Consider the following 15383-nt stretch of genomic DNA (forward strand, 5'->3'; position numbering starts at 1 on the left):
GGCTCCCCTTGCTCTCTGTGTTTGGTTGGGCAGTGGTGCAGAAAACTGAAAGGCTGGATATGTCAGAGGAGAAGCTTTCAGCACAAAGGGGAAATCTGGAAAGTGAGAGCACACCAGAAGGCACTCAGGTGTGTCAGGCATTGGTGGCCCCACAGCAGGATGTGTTGATGTGGATCAGGAGGCCAGGAGCTGAAGAAGGGCTGGAAGGATCACTGAGTCTCATGTTGGTAACGGTGGGGTTTGCACAGTCTAGGCTTTTAGGCACTGTAAACTATATTGTGCAGTGGATATTCCATTGACCTTCCAGGTGATCATGGTGCACGTGAGTGGTAGAAAGGACAGCACACTGCCATTTCCATGGAACATGGGCATTTATTATTCCTGTGGAGCTCTGTGTATATTTTAGGGTGGTGCATGCACAAAGAGGGTCCAATATGAATTTTCTTAGTGACTCACATCCTTCACTAAGGGAAAGAAAACTTACTTACTTCAGATCTAGGAGGTGAACAGTGAACGTGATGTAACAGGTGGTGAAATGCATCAGCTGACAGCAGAGCCTCTGCTGGATGAAGGGATAAAAACCTCTTCATCACCTATTTAACATTTAACACTGGAATATTGCTCTGATGGATATCTGTGGATGAAGGTTGTTGAGGGCAGGACACAGCCCACTGACACAGCACAAGGTTCAGTTCAGTTTGACATTCCAGCTTCTTTGGTGATGATGAATTTGCCATCCACAAGCAGCCATCCTTGTCCTCCACCTGTCAATAACAGGAGTGACAAAATTCTGCACTGAGAAATGACCCCTTTGCCATTTTTACAAACTGTTTTCAGTTTTTCCTCCTCTGCAAGCAGGCACAGCTTTCCACCCTGCTGGTGTGTGTCCGTGGCCCTCGGCATCTCTCCAGCTCAGTGGCCCAGGCAGTGACTGCTGGGGAGCAAACTCAGTCCTGTCCCTCCTGCTCAGCACACATCACTCCTGGAAACAGGCTGTGACAGTGTCCCTTTCCCTGTGCTGCCTCTCTCTGTCCTGTTCCTCATCCTCAGCTATGATGGGGAAGGCCAGGCAATTTAGAATTTGCACCCTCTCATGCCCTTGCTACTCCCCTGCTGAGGCTAACTAATAAGGAAGCCAATTAACCTAATCTCTGGCATCGCTTTTTAAATAACATGCCATTAATCTGCCAGCATAAATTGGTTTTTAAAGGGAATTTTCTAATTATTTTTGCCATGTTCTGCATGCTCTCCAAATTCAGGCTGTGCCTGAAGTCAAAAGGAGCTCATACCAATGTTTTCCAGACTTCATTTCAAGCTCTCAGCAAGTTTGACAAACCAGTTTGGGAATGTCCTCAGTAACTACATTCCCAAATGATGTTTTACACAGCACTGCAACATTTTTCCACAAAAGCTGTTGCCAAAGTAAACTCCTTACACTGGCTCTATATAGGACAACTAACAGATGCCACTGACACAGACTCAAAGGATCTGATTTAAAAATAAAAACAAGCTCGAGGTAGCAGAAAGCGATCACATAGATTTATTACCTCCCTTCTGTTATTTCAGCTTTCCCACAGCCTCTTGGTAAATTCGGGGTAAAACCCACCACCTCTTTTGCTATAAAATTTTCAATAGTCAATCTGAATTTTATTTCTATATCTTTTATAGTAAAGAAATCAAGCAAGCAGCGCTGGGTGGCCAGGGAGTCACCACTCCACTCACAGCACACACCACTTACAAGTCTGGCAAAGTATATATACTGGTTTTAAGCCTACAAAGCATTTTCCAATGTGCTTGGTTAGCTCAAATCAGCATAATAATAATAATAATAATAATAATAATAATAATCAGCATAATAATCTGGGATCAGCAATTTCATAATCTTTCCAGATGGTTGTTGGCTTCTTGTCCTTATCCTTCTTGTGGCCGTCTGGAGGGAGGCCTTACCCTGGTGTCTGCTCCATGATTTTGTAAAGTGCATCAAGCTTTTTATTATGCATAAGCATTTAGTTGCTTTGTTGCAATATCTCTTAGCTTTACCACAACTTCCTCTATTTTATTCTAAGCATCAGTCATCTTGCTGCCTCATCTCTTTTACTCCACTGTACTTCTTTTATTTTGATGCTTTTTTTGGCTATTTGGTCAGAAAGCTTCCAAATCTTTCTTTGTGTCTGTTTTTGACACAGCAGATACAAGCATTTGCTGATCTTGCTACCTCATCTCTTTTACTCCACTATACTTCTTTTATTTTGATGCTTTATTTGGCTGTTTGGTCAGAAAGCTTCCAAACCTTTCTTTGTGTCTATTATCGACACAGCAGATAGAAGCATTTGCTGATTCCATTTCCAATTGACAGGAATCACAAAAACATTTTTACGCTTTGACTCATTTGCCTTCTGCTTTCAGCGGCCCGCGGTTTGCACAGGGGGCTGAGTTCCCGTTTTCCTGGGTGATGTGTGCAGGGGGTTGTGTTCCATCCCCCTTTCCCGGTGTCCCAGACTGCTCCTGCCGCTCTCCCAAAAACTCGCTGCTGGCGCCGGCTGCCATCTAGCGGAGCCAGCCCCGCGCTCCCCGGGTGAGCATCCTCCTCCTGCCCCACCCGCTGCCCTCCCGACGCCGCTGCTGCCGTTCAGAGATCGCTGCCCGGCACTGCTTGCAGCTGTCCCCACCCTAAATGTTTTTGCAAGGCTCTTCTCGTAACCCCACAGCTGCACTCGCAGCATCGCAGTTGCCAGCTACTTGTAATTTATGGGTACCGAGATAGCATCTGCAGGTCCGGATGTGGAACAGGGAGCTCTCCTGCAAGGTGCTGGGGAAATGTGGAACTCCAGCACCATATACAGTTATTTCCTAATACTGTTTTTCCTAATTTTGGAAAATAAAAATGTAGCCATACAGGCAACAACCTACTTATGAAAACTACTACTGAAAATTGTTTTATTCTTTTATGGGTCCAATATGAATTATCTTAGTCATTCCCATCCTTCACTGAAATAAGGGGGGAAAAACCTATTACTTCAGAGTTTTTATGGTCAGGCTGGGACTGAGCAGAGTGTTTCCCTAACCCAGTTGCAGGATTTCCCTCACCAGTGTTAAGGTGTTTTCACACCAGTGCATGCTGCTGGACCACTGGTGTGATCTGGCACTGCAGGTCCTAAGCAAGAGCTAATTTTGGATATCCAGGGGGGTACTTCTGTATGTAATCTTTTCGTGTGGCCAGAAGAAATGTTACTTTTTTGCAGTTGTGTTTGCATTCCCCCAAATAAAGCACAGCATAAAATATTTTCTCAGATCTCCCAGCACCCACCCAGTTCTGCATGAACCATTTTCCTCTGGACACAGCCAAGTGTCAGGGATTAGAGCTGACCCCCTTGTCGGAACTCTTAGCACATCCAGCTGGGACTGGTCAGTGGGAGCTTCCAAATGTTTCTACCAGGACCAGGGAGGAAATCGGCAGTTATTCCCACTCCTCACTGATTTTGCATTTGAGAAGGAGGGAATTGAGTTACTCCCAAGCAGAATCCATATTTCTTGCTGGATTTATGTGCTGGACTCAGAGGAACATGGCAAGCACAAACAGGAGTGCTCTTGGAGCTGAGTTCAGCTCCTCCTGCCTGCACTGCCAGGGATTTTACAGGTCTGTAAAATCCTGCACGAGTGCCCCATGCTGAGCCCCAGTAACTTCAAGAGAAGTCCCAGGAGTGGAGTGAGTGCACAAAACGTGCTGGAGATCCACAGAAGTGATAACAGGGAGAGGAACTGAGCCAGTGCTTCACTGAGAGTAAATTTTCAAAGTGCTGTCTACAGATCTCTGTGCAGAGCTCTCACTGTTCTTCCTACCTCCTTTAATTTTTTTTTTCCACAAGCCACTGGCAGGAAAAAAATGGACTTTAAAGTTAATTAGAGAAAATGTAATCAGCTTTGTATGTATCCTATTGTGTATTTTGAAAGACAAGAAGTTAACCCTTGCACATGTTCCCATTTCCTTGTTAACAGTAAAAAGAAATTGTGATTCATTATTTAAATTCATAGATAAAAGAACTTCAGGGAACTGAATTTGCTTCAGATACCTGCCCATTTGATCAAGTCTGCTCTATTTTATTTCCATCTGGCCTGTCATACATCATCTCTGTAGCACTAAAAAATCCTGTGTCTCAATGTCCCAACCTGCAAAGCAAGAAGAGAAATTGTACCTCCCAATGGAGGCAAAATGTGATAATTGTTGTACAGGCTGCTGTACCGTTTCACTCTAACATTTATAAACTTGTACTAGTGCCCACACTTTAAGAGGGAAAAGTACAGTATTTAATCAAACCCGTTTTCAGCTTATTAAATTTTACTTACAGCAGATAAATATTTTCCCCCAAGAATGATCTGTAGAGGTTGAAATAAAATCTTTATGAAAAGGTATGTAAAACCAAATGAAAATGTGAAATTTTTTAAATAAGTAAAAAAATGTATTCTGCAGTTCATGAAGAACCTGCTATTTCTACTCCTTCTCTCTCCTCCCTCTCTAACAATTATCATTCTATAGATTTTATCACATTTTTAGATAGTTTATATAGTTAATTAAGGCACTTCTGCACAGTGTGGTGGCTTTCATGCCAGACTATAAATAAGAACATTCTCATGATGTCAGATGCTTTTTCAGTTGCATTTTGACAACAGAAAACTTGGATTGGCTACATTTGGTAGCTTGATGGTGGAGCTTGACCTTATATCCTCTGATGTGGACAGGAATTTTTCATCTGAGTTTGCTGGCATTTGGCTCAAGCCCTGATGGAGCTGTTTGGCTTCTTGCTTTTTATAATCTTCTGAATTAAACACTCTGTAAATCACTGGAATGGTGGTTAAATCACATACCAGCTTACTGCCTATGAATATATTTTGGGCCTCTTTGAAAAGAAAGAACCAGCATTTCATTAAGCAAAGCTGCTATTTGAGCATCACTCAGCTCCAAGCTGTGGCAGGCTGAAAGCAGCTCAGCCTGGGAGGCAGCTCAGGAAGGACTCTTGGCTGGGAGTGGGAGGAAATCCACTTCAGCAGCTCAACACCACATCACTTCCCCAGGGGATTTGCCACTTGCTCACCCATGTTGGTCACTGCACAGCATTTTTTTTTTTATTAATGTGAAATTTTCCCTTCTTGTGTAGGCAAAGCAATTCCTACCACACGCTTCTTTCTTCCAGAATCAGTTGTGATGTGGGTGGACACCTTAGAAACCATGTATAGTGATAATAATAAGGAATGGTCCCCTGAGGGGAGGATTTGATCTTAAGAATTAGAGTAATGACTAAAAAAAAAAAAGGAACTTGAGTAATTAATAGTTAGACACAAATGTTAGCACTTTAGCAGAGAAAAGCCCAGCAACCAACCTCCTTATGTTACAGAAAAGGTCAATAGCTTATGGCTCATCAAAAAGAAAAAAAAAAAAAAAAAGGAAAAAGGGTTTGAAGCAAACTCTTTAAGGAATGGTCCCCTGAGGGGAGGATTTGATCTTAAGAATTAGAGTAATGACTAAAAAAAAAAAAGGAACTTGAGTAATTAATAGTTAGACACAAATGTTAGCACTTTAGCAGAGAAAAGCCCAGCAACCAACCCCCTTATGTTACAGAAAAGGTCAATAGCTTATGGCTCATCAAAAAGAAAAAAAAAAAAAAGGAAAAAAGGTTTGAAGCAAACTCTCCCATTGTGAATTTCTGAGACAGCACCCTCTGAAATGGTGGCAGGGTTCCTATTAAAGTCTAAATAGTGAATAAAATGTGCTTTACTGGCGAGAAACTTGTCTGCACTTGGAAATGTTTTCGTGCCTCAGGATGAATGAGCCCCCTCTGGACCCAGGCTGTGGTCAGCCTCCAAACCACAGTCCCTGCTGGGGGGCTCCTGTCAGCACCAAAAATCAGCTCCTTGCCATGGGGATTCCTTTGCTTTCATGCTCAGTAAAGTTGAGTTAGTGCAGAGTTTTTACAGAAAAGGGAAACAAAGGTGGATGAAAGGGAATTTATAAAGGGATGGTGCATAGCACTGACTAACCACAGCCTGTACAATTGCTGCTTCCATGCATCACCTTCCCAGGAATAAAACTGTAGGTGGATTTTCATAGTGGGAATCAGGAACTTTTGTTTGCATTTTTGCCCTGATGTTCAAGGCCCTGGGTGGAGTTTTCACGGGGATACAGACAAGAAACACAGGTTTCCTCAGGGAGCAGTTTTTGCTCCACTGCTGTGGGACTGCAGAGCCACCCTTCAGGGTGAGCCTGGATTATTCCTTGCTGTGGTTGGGTGATAAACTTTCAGCCCATTAAACTCTCAGTGCACTGCTGTTTGATTGCACAGCACAAAGAATGTGATGCTACAAAAAGCAGACTTGATTTTTTTTTGTGGACATGTGAAAAAAAAAGTCAGTTTTGAGGACTCAAACATGCAAAATTATGGGCATTTCCTCACTGTTGTGGTGTTTAATGGGTCCTGGGCTCAGATCACATAGTGAGGGCTATACAGGGACCTGTGCCAGCCACTGAGGACTGTACAGAGCCCCACCTCTGAGAAATATGTAACAATCCTTGCCACAGCTCTTTTGCATCCCCACCATGTCCTGGGGCTCCCTGGTGTCCTTGCTGCTTGGTGCTGTGACCCCTCCACAGGTAATCACTAACCAAATTCAGTAGTCTAAAAATGCCTTGTTATCTCAAAATGGGCATCCTGAACCCCTGTGGAGCTCAAAACATATGGAGAACAAGGGTATGGGGATATTTTGGAAAGTAAGAGAGGACCTCTGGGTGGAAAATGGATGCTACAGACAGAATTTTCCTTGGCACAGTGACCACTGAGAAAATCTCTTTGTGGCAAAGGTGTAAAAGACCTGGCTGACAGCCCAGACTGTGTCACTCCAGCCCTGATGCCTCTTCACCCCTAACCCTAACATTTATTGAATGCTCCACTAGAAATTTGAGGAGATAAGACTGGAATAGAAAAAGTTGCTTTCTCATCTCACACATGAGAAGGAGATAAAAGGAATGAAGGGACCTTCCACATGCAGAGCCCTGAGGGCAGATTCACACTCCCTCTCAAATTCAAGTATTCCCTCGTGTTTGGGTACTTCAGATTTATAAATGTCTGTTATGGGGCAGAAGTGCAGAGCTACAGTGGTGGTTTTGTCCTTTGAACAAGGACAGTATTTTTCCACCCACTTTCAAACCATGCACAAAACCAGGCAAATTGAGATGGTGTTTAAAAGTGATCACATCTCTGTTGATAAAAGATAGAAATAATGACACAAATAAATGTGTGCCTTGTTAATTTTAACTGGCGATGACACAGTCTGTGTGGGGAGAGGCTGTTTAGAAAGGTGTTTCAATATTCCTGAGAACCTACACACAAACCTCCAGGATCTCCTGACATGAGAAGAAATAAGATTTGCTCAAAGACTTAGTTTTCAAAAAGAAAACAGAGAATACTGACTCATTCTGGTTTGGTTTGAAACCAAGTATCACAGGCTGTAAATTATTTTAGATCACAAGCCCAAGAATCAATCTCTTGCCCAATTAGAAGTGTGACCCAGCAGCCAGTGAAGTCTCACTTCTGCTTTCTCTGGTGGTAGGAGATCATTTCTGCATCTCATTTTATGTCCTAATAATCCCATATTGCTCTCTGCAGGCATCCCACCACGATGCCATATTTTTATTAGTTTTTGAAAGTCAGACAAGGTCAGCTGGATGGAAAATGCTCAGGTTTCATCACCAACACCCTTTCCTCTAGATTGGCAGAGCTGCTCAGAAGAACCACATTCAACCCAAGCTCATCCAGAAGATCTTCCCAGTTCATCCTTAAACATCTCAGTGCTTATCAAGCTGTTTCTCTTCAACCTGCATTTTCCCCCCCCATATTTTGAATAGCTGATTTTTGGCTAGCTGCAATTCTGATTAGCCTCCTTTACAGCATTCATATATTTTGATTTTTATTTTTTCATGTCTCTGCTGTAGACAAATACAAATAGAAACCCTGGTAAATCCAGTGGCTTACCTCATGCCTTGCAGAGTGCTGAGGTCAGAGCTGACTGAGAAAGATCTACAGAGTAAAAGAAAATTACATGAGTAAGAGAAAATTGCTTTTAAGTGGTTGCATTTATCACCTGAGTGCTATCGCCTCTCATTATCTCTTTAGGAGACAAAATATTACTCCAGTAACAAAAGTTCCATTTAAAAATACAGTGAAAATTCACTCTGTCTTCTGTGATTTAGAGGGGTCACATGAGAAACATGATAATGTCATCATTTTAAAAGTAATGTTACCAGTGTCCAAGGTCCATTTCCACTGTTTGCTTACTCGGGGAAATGCAGAGTTTTTGATCAATGTTTTGCAGCCTGCATCACTGAAACCCAGGGCTCTGCACCAGGCTCTGATGCACTTTTAAATATTTTATTTTTTTTTTTAGACTAGGAGGGCTGGTCCTTGCCATCATTTTATACCATTACCAATGGAAGTTGGTGGCTCCTTTTCTGACAAGTGATTGATTTTTGTGTCATTGTCCATGGCAGGGGGGCTGGAAATAAATGATTTTTAAAGTTCCCCCAATCCAAACCATTCCATGATTCTATCATTCTAAGGTGGTATTAGTAAAGTTCAAGGTTTTGCAGGTTCAATACCAAATATTACATTGATGGGGGGGTTACAGACACAGGCAGACTATGACAAAAAATTACTTCTGAGCTCATATTGTTTGCCTGAATCCAAAAGAATTGCCAAGTTAGAGACAAATGTTTTAGATCCCTTTCTTTTTAGCTTTTATATACTAAATCCATGGAATTTGTTCATCTTGGAAAAAATGGTTGGTGAGGACTGGTGTTTTTAAGAGCAGCTGAATGATGTGCATCTCCAGCTGACATTAATAAGTTCAAATTACTTTCATCATGTCCTTTTACTTTTTTTCATTGAAAAGTCCTGTAAAGAAAATATATATGTGTGTGTGAGAGTGAGAATTAAATATTTAATAGTGGATGAGCCTAGATGAATGGAAGAGCCTTTCCCATCTAATTAAGCACTTTTGTTAGAATTCCAGGAGGGTTCTTTTAGTTGCATCTTCTAACAGTATGATTTCTTGATTATCTGTTCTGGCAAGTCTTTATTCCCATTTGTATCATATTTTATTTTATCTCACTGTGAGTCTCAGCAGGGCTCTGTATCTCCTGGGGAGAAATTTTCTTAATGGCACCTGTCTTCTCTTCTCCTTGGTGAATTTTGAAGTAAACAAGTCATTTAATAGTGTCAAGTCATTAAAAACAACTCATTAAAATGGTGTGTGTGTTACTCAAGGAATTGCATTCCTGCCTCTTAGAAATCTGTCTCTCTTCCTCCACGTCCTTATCTATGGTTCTTTGTAGATTTATTAATTAACCTGTATGTTTTACATCCTTTTAATTTGGTTTGGCAAATTTCCTCCAGTTTGCTTTTTTTAACTCATCATGCATCAAAAACTCTTAAATATTAAGAAGTTTCCCGTTTTTTATTGCCCTTCTGAATTTATTCTTTATTCTATTCTCTATTTTCTTTCCCTTTTTCTAAGGAAGAAGAAATCTGTCTTAGCTGCTGCCAGATTTTATGTTATTAGAGATAGACATGAAGACACTGAGCTCTGGTTCCGAGACAGATAGTTTTTTATACTTAACTATAAAAAATGCTTAGAGTACTGTGAGCTGATGTCCTTAGGACTGTTATATTTCAAAATATTCAGTGCTGGCTTGATGCAGATAACAAGAGGAGATATTTCTGCCTTCCCCACATGTTTTTGTAGCTGTCTTTATTTCTTCACTTTTTAGAAACTACTGACATTTAGCATACTAATTACACAGCAAATGTTTTCCAAAATTATGACATAGTGAAGTAAGGACGTTTCAGATTTTTCCCCAATAAAACATGTATACATAGTTTATATTATTTCTTTAGAGGATGACATATCAGAGCAGCCTGTGGTGAAAATTGTTGCATTTTTGTTCACAGTGACAGCATATTCAAAGAATTTCCATCCAATCCTGTTGTTCTGTATTTGAAATTAAAATTAAGTTATGAAAACAGACCTTAGAGCAACAGCTTATACCATATCCCAGAATATGACTGTTTTGTATCAGTTTCAGGCATTTTCAGTCTGTCACTGTAAAATATTCTTCTTGAAGTAAAGGGAGGCACTCCCTCAATTACAGTGGAAAATTTCTGGGTATTTTTAAGTTACTTTTGAAGAACTTTATATAGAAGACCTAGTCATGTTTATGCTCAGAAGGAGATCCAGTGCCACAAAGTCTCTGAGGGAAAATTGCCTTCTTTAGGAGAAAATGTCAGAAGAGGGAACACACAGATATAAAAATTTCAGCAAAAACCAGGACAAACTCTTTCAAACAAGTTCCTCATGAATCACAGTAATTTTTAAAGTCAAATGCAGGTAACACATGATTGATTAGTTTGTTTTATTCTACATCTTATTCTGAGCTCCTTTGCAAGCAAAGATGACTTGGCAGTCAGAACTCTGCTTACACTCAGGAACTTACCCTGTTTGGAAATTTTGAGGGGAGACTTTTTGGGAAAAAGATCGTCACTTAAATGAGCAAATTTCTCAATTTATTACTTCAGTAATGCTTTTTGAACATGGTGCTGAAGTCATGCCTGTGTCTGGAGCAATTTAACAGCCTCTGGTCCAGACAATGTCATTTTAATGTGGAAGAGTTTATGTAGCACCTGCTCCATCTTCTGTCTGGACTAAAATGTATTATTCCCTTCTTTCTCAGCTGTAAGATCAATCATTCTAAAAGTGGAAGGAATAATGGCAACAGTTTAATAAGGCCTTGCCATTTCTTTGGCTGGAAATTAAGATTAAGGTTATTTTTTGTGAAGAAATAGTGAAAATATTGTGAGGATGCAGTGAACTTGTTTCTTCATCCAAAGCAGGAGCCAGAGATGTACAGACTGCCTTCAGAATTGCCCATTTCCAAGCCAGCATCCTGCTCAAATGAGCTCACAAGGGACAGGCTCAAATCCAAACAAGCCCTAATTATGAGGGTCTGCGAGGAGCACTGGCTCTTTGGAGAGGCTGAGATGACCCATAATATTGATTGATTTGGGGAAAAAAGTACAGAGGAATTTTAAGCAGGCTGTTTTGGAGAGAAAGAAGGGTGTAGCTTTGGAGAACTATAGCTTAATAGGAATAACATACTTCTCAGAAGAAGCTCAGTGGCATGAGATCCCATTTATCTGTAAAATGGAAGAGTGCTCCTGGCACACAGGTATGCATTTGGCCTGAATCCCCTACAGGAATTTAACAAAGGAGAGTTAATGCCCAGAATAGCACAATAAAATTGGAAATATGGTTGATAAGTGCTCTCCAAAAAGGTTTTTCAGTTTGAGGATCACCAAGAGCTTTCTCAAAGAGAGCATCACAGAGTTGTGGCCATCCCACCCAGAGCAGCTGTGTAGACAACTCTCCCTCCTCCTTCTCTGTCTGGCTGATAAAACAGCCCAGAAAAGTTAACTTATAGTTAGTTAGGACACAATTTGCCCAGAGAATACCCTATCCCTGGAAGTGTTCAAGGCCAGGCTGGATGGGGCTTGAAGAAACCTAGCACAGTAGGAAGCATCCCTGCCCATGGCAGGGGGCTTGGAATGAGATGATCTTTAAGGTCCTTTCCAACCCAAAGCTATCTGTGAGTGAGTCTTTGATAATGGTTTGTATCTGTGAGTCTTTGATAAGGGGTTTGTGTCTTTGATAATGGGTTTGGAATGGGTTGCCTGGGGCTTCCAGAGCAGGAGTCCAGGCATATTCCACCATGGACCATGCCCCAAATGTAGCCCAAATGCGTGTGTGGGAATTTGATCTTTCACAGGCAGGTTCTCAAGTGAGTAAACTCCATTTCCATGCCACCTCTGGGCTTGCTGGCAGTTCAGGTTCCCCTGGCCAGTGCTGGTGCAGCCCAGCTCCAGGTAACTCCTGTGGTTTCTCTGGAGCCTGAGAGATGAGGCTGGGCCAGGAGAATCCTCTCAACCCCCTTGCACATGGCACTGAAGTTTGCTGCAGGTGGGTGAGTGAGTGTGGCTACTTCAGGGAAGTAGATTCTCCTCAAAAGATGAGAAACAAGCCAAAATATACCAAGTTGAATATGTGCATCGCTCAGGAGCATTTGTGGGGTAAAACTGGGGTCTTGGTCTGCTTTCATAGCCTGTGGTAGAGGGGAATAGCTCACAGCATGAGGATGGATGTACACAAGAATCTTCCCAATCATATGAAACAACTTGAGAAAAAACTCGGGAGATGCAATTCTGGTTTTCCTTGGCTATACCCAGGAATGAGAAGATGATTTTGCTTTTTTTTTTTTTTTTTTTTTTTTTGGTTTTTTTTTGTTGTTTTATGTTGTTTTTTTGTTTTTTTTTTTTTTTTGTTTTGTTTTGGGTTTTTTTTGGTTTTTTTTTTTTTGGTTTTTTTTTTGGCTTTTTGGGGTTTTTTTGTCTCAGCAGATCTTTTTGGTTTTCCTTCTTTGGGGTCACCTACCAAAGCTGGTTTGCTGGTTTATGCAGCATTTTTCACTGTGTTAGAGTTTTCCTCTTCTAAAAGATGATGCAGTGAGCAGAACTGGCAGACTGACTTCTCTGGTCTGAATTATTTGCTGTAATTGGCACGTCTGTCCCTTAGCTCCACCTGTGTTATCTGAAGCATTACAGCTTTAAATTCTTACAATTTGTATAATCTGTTTATTTACGGATGGTATTTCCCCCTCTATTTGTAATTTCTTGCTCTTCTTCTCACCATGGGTAAAATAACCCAAGGACTAGATAGTTCGTTTGACAAATAATGAAGTGCTATTTTTTCTCCCAAAAGAGATTTTGATTTGATTCACTATTTTTCTCTTTTCCTTCTACCCTCAGACGTTACTCTCTGTTAAGATAATCAAGATAGCTAACCTGAGAGATTGATTCCTAACAGGCATAGCTGACTGGAAACTTAAGTAGTAGCACACACAAGCCAGAACAAGTTGTGTGGCTCATCTTTCTACAGGAAAGGGAATTTTGTGACTGCTCTCAATATGAGCATTATGAGTTCTCTTATCCATACCTTACAAAAATTATTTTAGGCTGCTCACAAAGACACCTTCTAGGTAAAAAACATAATAAAAGGTACCATTTTTCTCTACAGGCAGCAGCTGTGGATGACATTTTGCATGTAGAAATTGAAGCTGTCTGATGGTACACCCAGACTTGAAGAGTCAGTGCCTCAACAAACCCCTCTTGCCCCTCCACGTTCTCTGTTCATCCCATCTCTATCAAACCTGGCAGCTTTACTGTGAGGGTTCCACCTGCAGGAGCAATGGAAGGGGGAACCTGTGGCCATCAGGATCTGCCCTGATTCTGGCCGGCCTTTGAACAGCTCAGAGGAAATTGAGTTTTTTCACAATGGAAAGATTGTATAAAACCAGTTCTGGGCATTCCTCTTGCTGCTGTGCTTGTCCTTGCTCCATCAGCCCCAGAGCAGAGGGAAGGAGCAGCCCAGGGACTGAAACTGTGCTGCAGCATTCGGCCCCAGCCAGGCAATAAAGAGAATTCACTTAGTGCTGAATTACTGCATTCAGGTCTGCTCTGTTTTGAAAACATGGTCTGGAAAACACTGTGCAAGAAGGGCCTCTTGCTTAAAGGCCAGGCAGGGTTTGGCTCTTTTCTCTGGTTTTTGGTGACGTTGGCCTCAAATTGCCTTTTTATTCCTGTCTGTAAAGCAGGGATGATAATAGCCTTACTTTTTCAAGCAGTTTGAGATCTTCTAATGAGGCACATTTTATACAGGCTTTATTAGAGTTCTTGTTTGTAGGATATTACGATACGCAGGGTTGTTGCAATGTGACTTCAGAATATGTAATGTAATTATTTGTGCTGAGTTTAAATACAGTTAAGGCAATGCTATCTATGCTGGGAGAAAATGACATTATGCTGCTTTGACATTTACCAAAAAAGCCTCGTTTTTCTATATTGCATTTGCTGTGTGTCACTTGTGTTCTGCTGCAAAATGAAGGTAATGGATGAAAGAACAAGAAAAGCATTTTGATTTTATTTTCTAAAAAAAAATATTTTGCGTTAATAGGAGCTTTTCCCTTTGAAGCCAGGCTACATATCAGTTGTCATACAGTTGCTAATCTTTTCCATCATATTCAAAGGAAATCTATGAGGAAAAAAAAGTCATTGGGTGCAGAAGGCAAAATTTTATTTATCTTGTGGCAGTAGGATTAAAAGATATACTTATTGTTTATCCTATTGTGGACAACATCAGAGTTGATAAATACAATTACATTATTTGTCATTCCTGAACTAATTCATAAGGCTTAGGCAAGTCAGCAGTGGAACTAATATGTTTAGCTTCTTATTAATAAGAAACAGAAATTGTCACTTAGATGCTTGATCTTACCAACACTTGCTAGTGTTTACCTTACTGTGAAAAATGTCTGCTGAAACCTGGCTGAAAGGCATCTTACAAGTTTGTGGTGTATTTCCAAAGCACAAGTTTGCAGCAGCTTAAACAAGGACATTTCTGAAGTTGAAATCTTATTTTTCTCTTTTTGCAGGGATCCCCAGAATTTGTATCCCCCTGAGGTCAGCAATGCAAAGCTTCAGTATGCTGGTTGGGGTCCAAAAGGGCAACAGCTGGTAAGAGAAAAAACAAGTGTGCAAATGCATTTAGAGACCGTGCTGCTATTGCTTGGAAGTAAAGAAATAATAATTCCTTTTCTGAATAGTTTATTGAAGCCTGTGCGGTAGCTTCTAGCATTTATTTATGATTGTTCTATCATGTAATTTATTTATAAAATTCCCAAATATATCCGTTCACTGCAAAGTAATCGTGTGTAAAAATGCAGAGAAAGAACACTTTATGAAAGCTTTTTTGAGAAGATGCACCTGCTTCTTCCAGTGTTGGACACAGGACAGATTATAGAGATAATAGTTTGATTTATTTAGCATCTCATTGCTTCGCAAGGGCATCTTCAGACTTGCAAACTTGGCTCTGGGGATATGTTAATATTAGCAGCCCCGTTTGGAGAATGGAGAATCTCTCTAGAACAGAGCTGCCCTGAATTTGCCCTGTGGTTGTTTGCAAAACAGACAGAATTAGAAGTGGATCCTGGAAAGATTTCAGAGCTGCTTAAAAAAAACAAAACAAAACAAAACACACCACTTGTCAGGGATTCATTACATTTCACGGAGCTATTCATACTGCAGAAATCTTAAAATCCCCAGTATTTTACCCCTCAGCCACTGCCATCCTGGATGTGCCCACTTTTCAGAGCATGTATTTCCTGGCCAGATCTCCTGGCTTCATTTCCTGGTGCAAATCCAATATTAAGTTTTTCTCTATTGCAAACACTC

The 15383-nt window shown here is 40.9% G+C and overlaps 1 protein-coding gene across 1 annotated transcript in view; it reads left to right on the top strand.

Annotated features, from left to right (window-relative positions):
• DPP6 (dipeptidyl peptidase like 6) overlaps positions 1 to 15383 on the top strand; it is a 395169-nt gene that overhangs the window by 284895 nt on the left and 94891 nt on the right. Inside the window, exon 7 of the mRNA XM_041487906.1 lies at positions 14585 to 14666. Within this exon, the coding sequence (XP_041343840.1) occupies positions 14585 to 14666 (82 nt within the window). The remainder of the gene's footprint in view (positions 1 to 14584; positions 14667 to 15383) is intronic.

Source organism: Pyrgilauda ruficollis, unplaced genomic scaffold (assembly GCF_017590135.1).
Source record: "Pyrgilauda ruficollis isolate IOZ18807 unplaced genomic scaffold, ASM1759013v1 scaffold12, whole genome shotgun sequence".
Lineage (NCBI taxonomy): Eukaryota > Metazoa > Chordata > Aves > Passeriformes > Passeridae > Pyrgilauda > Pyrgilauda ruficollis.